The sequence below is a fragment of the Fistularia commersonii genome, chromosome 33 (genome assembly GCF_037954325.1).
Source record: "Fistularia commersonii isolate RoL2024-O1a breed Wild chromosome 33, RoL_Fcom_v1.0, whole genome shotgun sequence".
Classification (NCBI taxonomy): domain Eukaryota; kingdom Metazoa; phylum Chordata; class Actinopteri; order Syngnathiformes; family Fistulariidae; genus Fistularia; species Fistularia commersonii.
In genome coordinates, this window is record NC_141316.1 from 9,589,743 (window position 1) to 9,600,840 (window position 11,098).

Below are 11,098 nucleotides of genomic sequence, written 5' to 3' on the forward strand. Positions count from 1 at the left end.
CTTTTTTGTTGTTGATCTCCTCGCTCCCCTGCTGTGTTTGGAAATCCCTTCCTTCCTGTGTGTGTGTGTGTGTGTGTGTTGAAGAGCGCAGATTTCCACACCGCTGCTCTCTAAAAGTCTATTTCTGTCCTGCTTCTCCTGCTCGGCCTTCCTCTCGGGCAAATCCCCCCCCCCCCTGGTGCGTCCATCTCGCTCCTCCTCCCCACACCACTTCAGGAGTCCACCTCTTGACCCCGACTTGCCTCTTCTGCCCGTCCCCCTCTTTTAGCTGAGCGGGGTGGATCTCTGGGTTTGCACAGGAGCTCGGTGAGGAGGAGCTGTCAGTCACCTCGCTCCTGAGCGCCGAACCGACAACGCTGATCCGGAGGGATCTCCCGTCTGTCCGGAAACCAAAGGTACGAGCGCCCAGGTGCGGGTGGAACGTCGCCGAAGGGTCCGGCGAGGGGTCGGATCCGGGAGCCGGGGAAGGGAATGCAAAGTGCTCGCTTGTGAAATTTGCTGTTTTACCTCCACCCTTTTGCAGATCAGGACTGAATTCATCCGTTTTAGGAAAGCCGAAAGGAAAACTATTTATCCTCTGTGCGGAACTGCTGTGAGACAAAAAGGGGATTTTGATTGGCGTCTCGCAGGCGACGTCATGAGGCAGGAAAAGGAGTCAAAAGGAACCTGCAACACTTTTTTTTTTTTTTTTTTTTAGATGTGATTGGACAAAATGCAGTTCGGCATCTGACCAGTAGTGCAAAAAAAAAACCTATAATTCAAAATTAATAGTATGATCAATAAATTAAAAGTGCTGTGTTCAGGTGATTGTCAGATATTCTATGCATGGATATGTGCATTAAATATGGTGAACTACAGGAACTGTGGACAGTTGGAGAGTTTAGTCGTCCTTGTATTGTGAGACCCTCTGCTGGCCAGGCTTCAGGTGTGTGTGTGTGTGTGTGTGTGTGTGTGTGTGTGCATGTGCGTGCGTGTGTGTGTGTGTACATGCGCAGAATACCAGTCTTTTTGCTGCTTTAAGACCTGTTTCTTTGCCACTCTTAAACACTCTAGACAGAAAAAAAAAAAAGCAGACACGTCCCATGTTGCGTCCACCCGACTGTGTGTGTGTCTGTGTGTGTGTGTGCGTGTGTGTGTGTGTGTGTGTGTGTGTGTGTACATGCGCAGAATACCAGTCTTTTTGCTGCTTTAAGACCTGTTTCTTTGCCACTCTTAAACACTAGACAGAAAAAAAAAAGCAGACACGTCCCATGTTGCGTCCACCCGACTGTGTGTGCGTCTGTGTTTGTGTGTGTGTATGTGTGTGTGTGTGTGTGTGCTCTGCACTTTGTCACCATTTGGATTCTGCTCCTTCTCAGTCGTCAGCTCGCTGAGGAGGGCGGGAGCTTCGCTGATTCTCACATCCAAATAACTGCTTTGTATCTGCCGGTCACTTCAGCGAGACCCTCGGCAGCCTCAGGGTGCGTCGACTCTTTGAGGAGAAACCGAGGCCCCGGTTCCTCTTCGTTCCTCTCCGTTCCCTCCCTGGAGCTCTCATGGCATCTCAGGTGCCGGCGCTCCCGCAGTCCTTCGCTCCCGGGGTGGACGGCGTCTTCTCCGACCAGTCTGGCTTCTACGCTTTGGATTCCAACGTTCCCGGACTGTCCAGGGTGATTCTGGACAAGCTCAACATGAAGGACTACGGACAGTACAGGTACGGCTGCGAGGTCAGACTCCACGCCGAGTCCTGCTGTTTACTCTCCTTCTTTCATTCATCCATTCATTCTCTACGAGGCTTATCCTGCCCTCGAGGTCAATCCCAACTGTTATTGGCCAAAGGTGGGGTTCACCTTGGACCAATCACATATAGACATATAGAAACCTACAACCATTTACACGTCATTTACAGACATAAAACCATCCATTCACTTTTTCACGTGTCATATCAAGTGAACCGTTTGCTTTCTCTTCCACACGCTCTCATTTAAATGTCACATAGAAACATGCAACCATTCACCCTCTCATTCACGCGTCATATCGAGACGTGAACTATATATCACTCTTTCATTCGCGTCATAAAGTCAAACGTTCATGTTCTCGTTCATGCGACGTAACGACGCACAAAAATCCACTCTCATTCCGACGTCACGTAGACGTACAACCATTCACCCTTTCTTTCACAAGACAAATTGAGACTAATAGTTCACCCTGTCATGAACTTGTAATTTCATTTACATTTATTTATTGGTTTATCAGGACAGTGTACAATTCCATTCAGCACAGAGGCAGAGATGTTTGTACCAGATTGTAGCTCATAGCTAATTTCCATCTGTGGTCCTGGGAAGACAATACAAATGTAAAACTATACAAATAGACAATATATTCAAAATATACAAATAGACAATGAAATAAGTATTTTGCAAGTTGAAAGTGCAATGTATAATGTAATGTAATGTTGTGACATTATTAGATGATACCCAGAAGGGTAACGTCCGATGGCAAAACACCCGTCTGGTATTATTATTGTGAGCATGTTTGGTGCTCCAGAATCCAATTTTTGATGCCGGCCCGTGTCAAGGTGTAAAAATCAGTCATGTTCTTTAGATTGTCTGGAAGCCCATTCCATTCTTTGATGGCTTTTTAGGAAAAGGCAGATTGAGAAAAGGCAGACTTTCTTTTAGGAACATTGCAGTCTCCTCTAGACACCGACCTTAACGCTCGACTTGCGAGTTGAGAGCGAGGCTGGATGTGGGTCTTAAGAGGAGGTGGGGCGGCGTTAGGTGAAATTTTGTGGACCAGACGGATATCAGAGCACCTGATCGAGTTGTCGAAACTTAATCGCTTCATTTAAAGACATACACTCTCATTCACTTATTATATTGTGGTGTTTTATTTAGGGAAAACGTCCATTTAATTAGCAATAGCTGTCGTTAGCCACGCCACACGAGCCTGCAATACATCGAACTGTTCCCGCTCAGTAAAATACCCCAGAATTCATTGCAACCCCAAAATCACACAGAAAACAAGCATCAAAATAAACCCCAACATTCGTGACTTCAGTACAATATAGAGACAAAACCATTCACCCTCTCGCTCACTCATCAGATAGACATGCAATCATTCATTCCAAGAGGCTTCACATAAATATTCACCCTCTAATTCCCTGTTTTAGAGACGAAAAATTCACCCTCTCATCACACAGACATGAAATAATTCAGCCTCATTCACGTCATTTAGAAACAAACAACTCACTCATTCATAAATTCGCATGTCATAAAGCACAGGTGTCAAACTCTGGCCCGCGGGCCACATTTGGCTCGCAGTGTAATACTATTTCGGCCGCAAAGCCACACCAAATGACTATTAGAGCTGTTAATACTAAAAATCCCAGAACGCGCTTCTGTTGTGTTGGCGCGAAAACAACAACAGCACTTGTAAAAGCTTATGACAGTAGTCATAGCAACCTTATGCTAATACTAGCACTGTGCTACCGCTCTGAAAAATAGCGAAAAGAAAGGCAGAGTAGATCAGTGTGTAGCAAACTGAGCTATAATTACCGATTTCTTCACACACTTTTTCTTACGACTCCAAGATATTGGCTTGAATGGTTTCACGTTCTTTGAATGATATTATTATTATTTGTTAATTGATTTATTATTGTTATTTTAGTTTTACATTTATTATTAGCCTGTGGAAACAAGGTTAGTGATGAAATTTAACCCTTGTGTTGTCTTGCGGGTCAAAAGTGACCCACTACCATGTTTAGCTGTAGAAAAAACACCTTAACCTATTTTTTTCCAACTTGAAATGTTATGACTTTTCCTAAAGAGACCCCATAATTGGAAAAAGTGATACTTCTTTTTGTTTATGTTTCCATGTGGGCTGAACACCACTAGGGTACAAAGATTGTCGTATGGCTCATTTTTGACCCGAAGGCCGAGGGGAGTAAACACAATGTTAAGATCGCATGAGGGTTAATTCAGAAATAAAGAGGAATACAAGTTTTATTTGATTGTTATTTCAGAAATGAATGACATTGAATAATTTGAATTTCGCGTGCAATATTAAGTGATATGTTGTGTAAAATTACGCTTTGCTTGTTCCAAATGAAAAGGTTCATTATTATATCTCGAGGAAGAATTTTTTTTCAATAAATATCAATATTTGCCCGCGACTTTAAGCCCACAGTGTATTTGAGTTTACCACCCCTGTCATAAAGACTTACAACCATTCATTCATATCATATAAAGACATCATTCACCCTCTCATTCAAACATATTATAGAAACATACAACCATCTATTCGCTCTTTCATTCTCCTCATATACAAGCATCCATTCACCCTCTCACTCCACCTGTGCAGACGCAGGAGGGGAATCCACACCAAACATTTGACGGTGTTTTTGGGTGCTTCGGGCTCTCTTTCCCCCCCCTCCGAAGGTCTGCCGTGGAGGGACGCGTGAGCGGAATCTCGTTCCGTAACTACAAGGAGATGTTCCAGAAGATGGAGGACACCTTCAAGTTCTGCACCGGCTGCAACAAACTCCCCGCGCATCTCGGCCAGGGGGAAACGCTGAAGCGCTGCGTCAAGTGAGTCCTCCGACGAGGTTCCGGGACGCTCTTTGGCACCGCTCGTCCGTTCGGGTCGAGTATGAGGCATTATCAGGCGGCGGTTCTGGGGCCAGCGGTGCAGCCATGGACGGCGTCCAGGTGCAAATATAGCAAAGCCCCCTGACTCTGAATCACCTCTTTGCAATTCTTGGACTATATAGAGCGGCTTAGCGGCAGGGTCTGCGCCGTCCACGCTCCCAGCTGCACATCGATAACCGGGAGGGACACTTCGGCCCAGATTTTCAAAAGTGTATTGTGTTTCTCTCGCTCTCTTTCCTCATCCCTCGCTCTCTCCTTCCCCCGGCCAGCCGATGCATTCTGGAGACATTCTCAGCTGCCGCCGTTGCTCTTAAAGGGGCAACACTCGGGTTCTCCGGTGACCCTTGTTAATTTCCTCGACGATCTGCTAAGCTATCATGTTTACATGCTTGTTTGCGACATTTACAGAGTCTATCGTCTGTTATTTGATTTATACATTTTAGCGTTATCCTTCGGGATCCGTCCTATCCGGGACGGCTGCGTCGTCGGCCTCTCGTGAAAACGGCCCGTGAAACGGAAAACTCGCCGGAAAAAAAGATGGGACGGTTGTGAATCTCCGGGCGCCCCTGAGCCGGACATCTAACCTGTGTCAGATGAACGGCATATTTGGATGCGTGCGAGATGTTATTTTGGTCCCCAAAAAAAAAAAAAAAGACATAAACTGGCATCTTCTTTTTTTTTTTTTTACGGCAGTCTCATAGCTCGCTTCCAGAACAGGGGTGGGCAATTATTTCGGCAAGCGGGCCACATTTTATATTTAACTTCTATATCATGTAAATTGAATCATATAAAAACTGTAATTTAAATATTTACATTTTTCGGCATTTTATTTCAACTTAATCATTAATGATCATATAAATGCACCGACATTATTTTGAATGCAATCATCCATACAAAATCAAACAAAAGGAAAAATATAGGGAGTTTCTGAATTTATCATTGACTGAAAATATTTGTTAAAAATATTCAAAGAAAATTGTTCGGCGGGCCGTAAAGTGCCCGGGTCTGTTCTAGAACGTAAAAGCCTCTCGTTGCATTTCCAGTGCTCGCTGTTTTACGATTCCCTTCACCTGCTCTCCATAACAGGTGCCTGAACGTGTACTACTGCTCCAAGGACTGCCAGATAAAGAACTGGCCTCTGCACAAGAAGTTCTGCAAGACCCTGCGTCTGGTGGCCGTGGACAGGCTGGTGGAATGGCTGATATTCACCGGTGAGGAACCGACATGTTTTCCCCCCCCGCACGTGTCCGAATGTGCTCTGAATGTTCTGTCGTCGCACGCAGGAGATCTCCCGTTCTCCACCGGCGAATGGAGCAAGCCGGCCGGCGAGGTGAAGAACTGGGACGACTGGCTTTCCATGCGAGGCGACCTCGCGCCTCGTCTGGACGCCGTCTCGTCGTGCGCCAACATGGCCGCCATGTGGAAGAACGCCGGCAGGCCCCGGCCGGAGGACGCCGACCTGCGGCGGTCCGTGTGGCGCATCCAGAGCGAGTTCCTCTCCCGGGTTCTCACCGTCGGCATGGCCGTCCGGCATTTCCGCCTGGATCCGAACGCCGGACCCCTCACGGTCCACCTGGCGGGGGCGTCCCACAACGAGACCATGGGAGCCAGGACGAGCGACTACGACGAGCTGAACTACATGTTCCCCGGACACCAGGGGCTGGAGGTGGTGATGGTGGGGCCGGAGGTGGTGGACGGGCCCGTCGTGAGGCCTCCGCTCAGGGCCTTCGGGCCCCGGCAGAGGGTCTACATCAGCGCCTACAAGGGCCTCTACCACCAGTTCTGGGAGGAGCTGGTGGAGAAAGGAGAGGCGGCCAAACCGGACCTGGTGGTTGGATTTCATCCCGGTATGTTCGCTCAACCTTCTCAGCTGATGAGTGTCTCCTTTGGTGACGGTGGTTTAGAGGCTCCGGAGATGCGGAGGTTGATTCATCAGTGGGACGACGTGTGTTAGATGTTCTGGATGTAAAGTCAGACCCAATGAATATATGGGTTGCCATCGCAGGAGGTCTGGAGGAAGACCAGAGAGGAGGTTTTGTGGAGGTTCTCAGTCACCCAGGTCATGGTGGATTCATCCCAGAGGCGTCTTCGGCTCTGAGAACTGAAGACGCCTCTTGGATGAAGGCGGAAACATCTTCAAGTGAGGAAATTCGAGGTTTATAGAGGGTTAGACGGCGGCAGGTGAAGAAGAGGAAGAAGAAGTAGGTTTTGCGTGTCCGTCTCTGTCTGAACATCCATCTTTCCTTGACAGCCAGAACGACGGCGATAGTTGCGAATCGCAGATTTTATGGAAAACCCTGGAGAGCTTTTCAGGCCTTCACCCCCAGCTCCCCCCCTTCTCCCATCCTGGACCCTTTCCTCTGTCCATCCTCACTCATTAAACCGGCACTCTGAGCCCAAGCCTCCTAAGCCCGGCGCCGGATCTGTTTTCTGACCCCTTGGCCCGCAAAGCCCGCAGTTAAACCCGGACCGAGCCGGACCCGCGACACCCTCCGCCCCCTCCGCCGCCCCCGGCCCGGCTCACTTACCGCGGCAGCCTCCGCCAGAGCTAAATATACTGGAATCCGTCATCCCGTGGGTAAACTGCCCGAGCACCCGGTCACATATCAGCGTGCAAAGCCGCCCTGCCGGCTGCATCACAACACCGTTAAAGTGACAGGATGTGTGTGTGTGTGTGTGTGTGTGTGTCCAAAGAAAGGAAGGCGCGTATGCTTGTGAAGGCACAGAGGGCAAATAAAGATGCCACTGCATGCTAACAATACCGTGGAGCATTAGCCTAGCTCCGGCGGTATCTCAGAAATCCCTCCAGCTCCATCCTCCACGTGGCCCCGATTATCTCTGCCATTACCAGCCGGACAGTCCCGTTATCTCCGAACGCCGGCCAGATAAATCAGCGATGAGGGTCATATCGTGATTGGAAGTGTCACCCCGGGGGCCGCTCGTAGCGAGACACGCATCATTCACTTCGAGATTTGTGCGATGAGGAGCGGCGCGCTCTCGCCCATTCGTCCGCCCAGCAAAGCTAACTGCGCTAACAGCAACATCAGGGGTAACGTGGGGCCTAACGTGGAGACGTGACGCCGCTGAAGGACACTTGAACGGGCGAGAGGAGGAAGAGGAGCCGGGAATCGAACCGCCGACCCTTCCGGTTGGAGGGACGCCGGCCGCGACCGGGGGTGTTTGTGTTTGCGGCTCTCCGGGTTTCGTCTTTCTAAAAAGCACATAAGCAGGGGTGGATTTAACAGCCGTGCATCTTACTGGTGGAAGGGTGAGACATTCAGTGCATGTGTGTGTGTGTGTGTGTGTGTGTGTGTGTGACACAATGACACTCTTCCGGCTGAATTAAGCAGAGTCCGGGGGTAGAAAGGACACCTGCCTCTCGGTGAGACACGGGATCATCTTGCAAATCCTTCTCACGCCGAGCCGTCCGTCAAACCTTCTCAGCTCCAGGCTTGAAGGCAGGAGACGCGGATTTGGATTCCGGACTTTATTTAGACGGGAGGGGACGTTGTCGACCGACATCCGCGATGAAATATTGATTAATGGTTGGTTATTGCGGAAGTTTTGTTTGTTTCTCCCCGCGAGCTCGGAGACAGACCCGATCTTCTCCTTCTCAAGGTTGGGTTGAAAACGATCCGCTCTCGTTTTATGCGTGGGATTCAAACGACTCCTTTTTAGATGTTTCACCTCCCCGGGATTTTCTTCCTGGTAGGAGGGCCGGGCTCTGCAGTCGAGCCGCCCCGTGGATTTCGGCTGTCGGAACCGGCGGAGGCGGTGCAGCTGAGAGGCGTAGAAGTGCTGGGAAACCAAAAAGAATGTGACGGTTCCACAGGAGAGCAGGATTCAGGGGATTCGGAGGAGAGTTTGTTGAATGAAACGTGTGCAAATCAGTTGAAAAGTCCAACAAAAATGAAATAATTCCTTCATTATCTGCACTTCCTGCATCCATGGTCAGGTGGGAAGGGGCGGAGCCTATCCCGGCTTCCGTACCACTTTTCCCCGAGCCCCTTTTTTTTTTTAAAGAGGAAATTCAAGCGACAGATGGTGGATTCGGCGGTCGACCCAAATCCTGCACCGTCCCTGATGAAGCAGATCTGAGTGTTGAACTTTTCATGGATAGCTTTTCCTAATGAACACTAATAACTGTGTGTCACGCTTTGTCGCGTTTCCGCGCCGCCGCTCGGACGGATGACAGATTTGTTTGATTATCCGGTGGCGACCTTGCTATGAGCACACACACCCACACACACACACACACACACACATATATCAGACCCCTGTTTTCTTCTGGCAGCTGCAGGAACACAACAATCCACAGCTGAGTCTCAGCTAGAGCTAGCTAGCTAGCTAGCTAGCTGTAAAGCGCTTTTGGTTCCCATCAACCCAGTGCGCTGTGAGGTATCTTCTCCCTGGACCTGCAGCCGAACCTCCCTGAACAAGCTCTCCCGCCGCCGCCGCCCTCCGACCGGCAACTTTTCGGAGTTGCAACCAACTCCCTGAGGCGAAAACTCTGGGCGTCAGTCGCGTTTCCCGGAAACGCATTCGCGTTCTCGGGTTCCTCGTGTGATCTTCTCCTTGTTTCTCCCAGGCTTCCATGCTAACCAGGGTCTGGTCCAGGGCTGGCTGCCCACCCTCCTGCTGCTCAGAGACTTCGGCATCCCGTCTTTCTTCACCATGTACAGGTCAGCCCCGCCTTATCAACCCCTCGCGCCGATTCGGTTTGTCCTTCCGTCATTTTTCCTCTCCGTTTCCGTTCGTCACAGCGAGCAGGAGCTGCGCTGCTCCCTGCAGATCCTTCAGGAGCTGGAGATGCACATCCTGGACCAGGGCCCCAACCCGTTCGCCTCGCAGAAGCCGGAGCAGGTCCAGGCGTGTCCCAACAAGACCCCGGTCTACTGCAACTCCCACTACGTGTCCTTCCACGGGCTGCTGCCGCGGGAGGACTGTCCGGGCTCGGCTCCTGACAACTAGGAGGATTTTCCAAACGTCTGTTTGGACCGTCCGTGGAAGGTCACATGTATGTTGCATCCCTCGAAACTTCTCGCCGCAGTGCCGCGTTAAACGTCCTCCCTCCGACTTTTCAATAATGAATTAGCCAGATTACAAAAAAGAAAACGCCCGCAGCGTCTCCGAGGGCTGTTTGGTTGGACGGGAGCACCTGAGGGCGCCGGCGGGACTCAAAGGTTCGCTCTCTGTCGGCGCCCCGAGGCGACACGGATACCGAGGCCGGCGGCGTGCATGGATAATGACTGCGACTATCAGCTGCCTGTAATTTGTACTGCCAGTCCAACTATTCCCAATTGATTGATTCTGTTAGACGCATCACCTGCATGCTGATTCACCGCGACACTGATACACTACATGGAATTAAACCCAGGTGGAGGAGAAACTCCGGCTGCGTGGCTCCATATGACGTCTGAATGAATGAATGGCGAATGGTTGCGTCTTTCTAAAGGGCAAACTCAAGGCCCGCGGGCCAAATATGGCCCGTGAGAACGTCTCAAAAGGTCCGATTGTCTTAAATTAAATAAGTCAAACGCGTGCATTGACCATAAACTACATGTCCCACAATTCATGCCGATCACGTTAGCCGCCAAGCGATGGCGCCTCGCCGATAGATTGCAGTGTATCCACATTAATGTGGAATTGAGAATTACAAAGGATCCCTAAATGTTCGGGAAGAGATAAGTTGATACAAATGGAAGGCAGTTTGGAAAGTGAATACATGTTTGTGCTTCAAGGAGAAAAACCTGTGTGTCTTTTGTGTTCTTGGCAGCGTCAAAGAGTACGAGCTACGTTGCTATTTTGACACCAAACACGGAGCTAAGTATGCTAAAGTTAGCCTTCCAGAAAAAACAACAAATTACCCAAGAATTAAAAGCCAAAATGTTATATAAAAATGTTACATATGCAACATTTTGGATTTTAATGAGTCATAAATTCAGAGTTACAAGCAGTTACATTTATTTGACATGACACCCTTGTGACAGGAAGTGTGAACGAGGAAGTGAATGTTGCATTTCTTTCTGATGTGAATGAGAGGGTGTGTGTGTGTGTGTGATTGACGGGTCCAGATTGAACGCCGCCTCGCATCCGGCGACAGCAGACGGGCTCCGACCCCCCGCTGAGACCCTGATCAGGAATGAATGAATGAATGAAGAACTTCCAAAATTTTGTTTTTAAGTGAATTCTTCTGTTTAAGCATTGTTCATGCAGGATGTTTCAACAGTGGGGGAAAAAAATGCAGGTCCTTCACCCTTTTACACATTAGTGCCACCCCAACACACACACACACACACACACACGTATTCTCATTAAACTGAAGAAGTGTGAAGTAAAATAATTGAATGAGTGCGGACCCTCCCGCCCCCAGGAGGTCTATTGTCATGAGAGTATTGTGTTACTCTCTGCAGCTGCAGGCGAAACACGTATTTGGACTTATTTTGCGTGTTTGCTGAACCACAACAACA

The 11,098-nt window shown here is 49.3% G+C and overlaps 1 protein-coding gene across 2 annotated transcripts; it reads left to right on the top strand.

The window, feature by feature from the left end:
* Window positions 1-253: 253 nt before the first annotated feature.
* mss51 (MSS51 mitochondrial translational activator) lies at window positions 254-10,377 on the top strand. 2 transcript variants are annotated; one of them, XM_086140693.1, is made up of 7 exons: window positions 254-409; window positions 1,439-1,693; window positions 4,419-4,568; window positions 5,715-5,839; window positions 5,912-6,475; window positions 9,217-9,310; window positions 9,392-10,377. In XM_086140693.1, the coding sequence occupies exons 2-7, from the start codon at window positions 1,536-1,538 to the stop codon at window positions 9,597-9,599; spliced, it is 1,299 nt and encodes a 432-aa protein (XP_085996819.1). In that variant the 5' UTR covers window positions 254-409; window positions 1,439-1,535; the 3' UTR covers window positions 9,600-10,377. The 2 variants fall into 2 exon arrangements, with proteins under 2 accessions (XP_085996819.1, XP_085996818.1); XM_086140692.1 differs by having other exon boundaries at window positions 262-395.
* The last annotated feature ends 721 nt before the right edge of the window (window positions 10,378-11,098 follow it).

Excerpts from the sequence above, each read along its gene's own strand:
- mss51 (XM_086140693.1), top strand. The coding sequence starts at position 1,536 with ATGGCATCTCAGGTGCCGGCGCTCCCGCAGTCCTTCGCTCCCGGGGTG. Across the intron at positions 1,694-4,418 it reads AAGGACTACGGACAGTACAG|GTCTGCCGTGGAGGGACGCG; the intron begins GTACGGCTGCGA and ends CCCCCTCCGAAG. Across the intron at positions 9,311-9,391 it reads TCTTTCTTCACCATGTACAG|CGAGCAGGAGCTGCGCTGCT; the intron begins GTCAGCCCCGCC and ends CGTTCGTCACAG.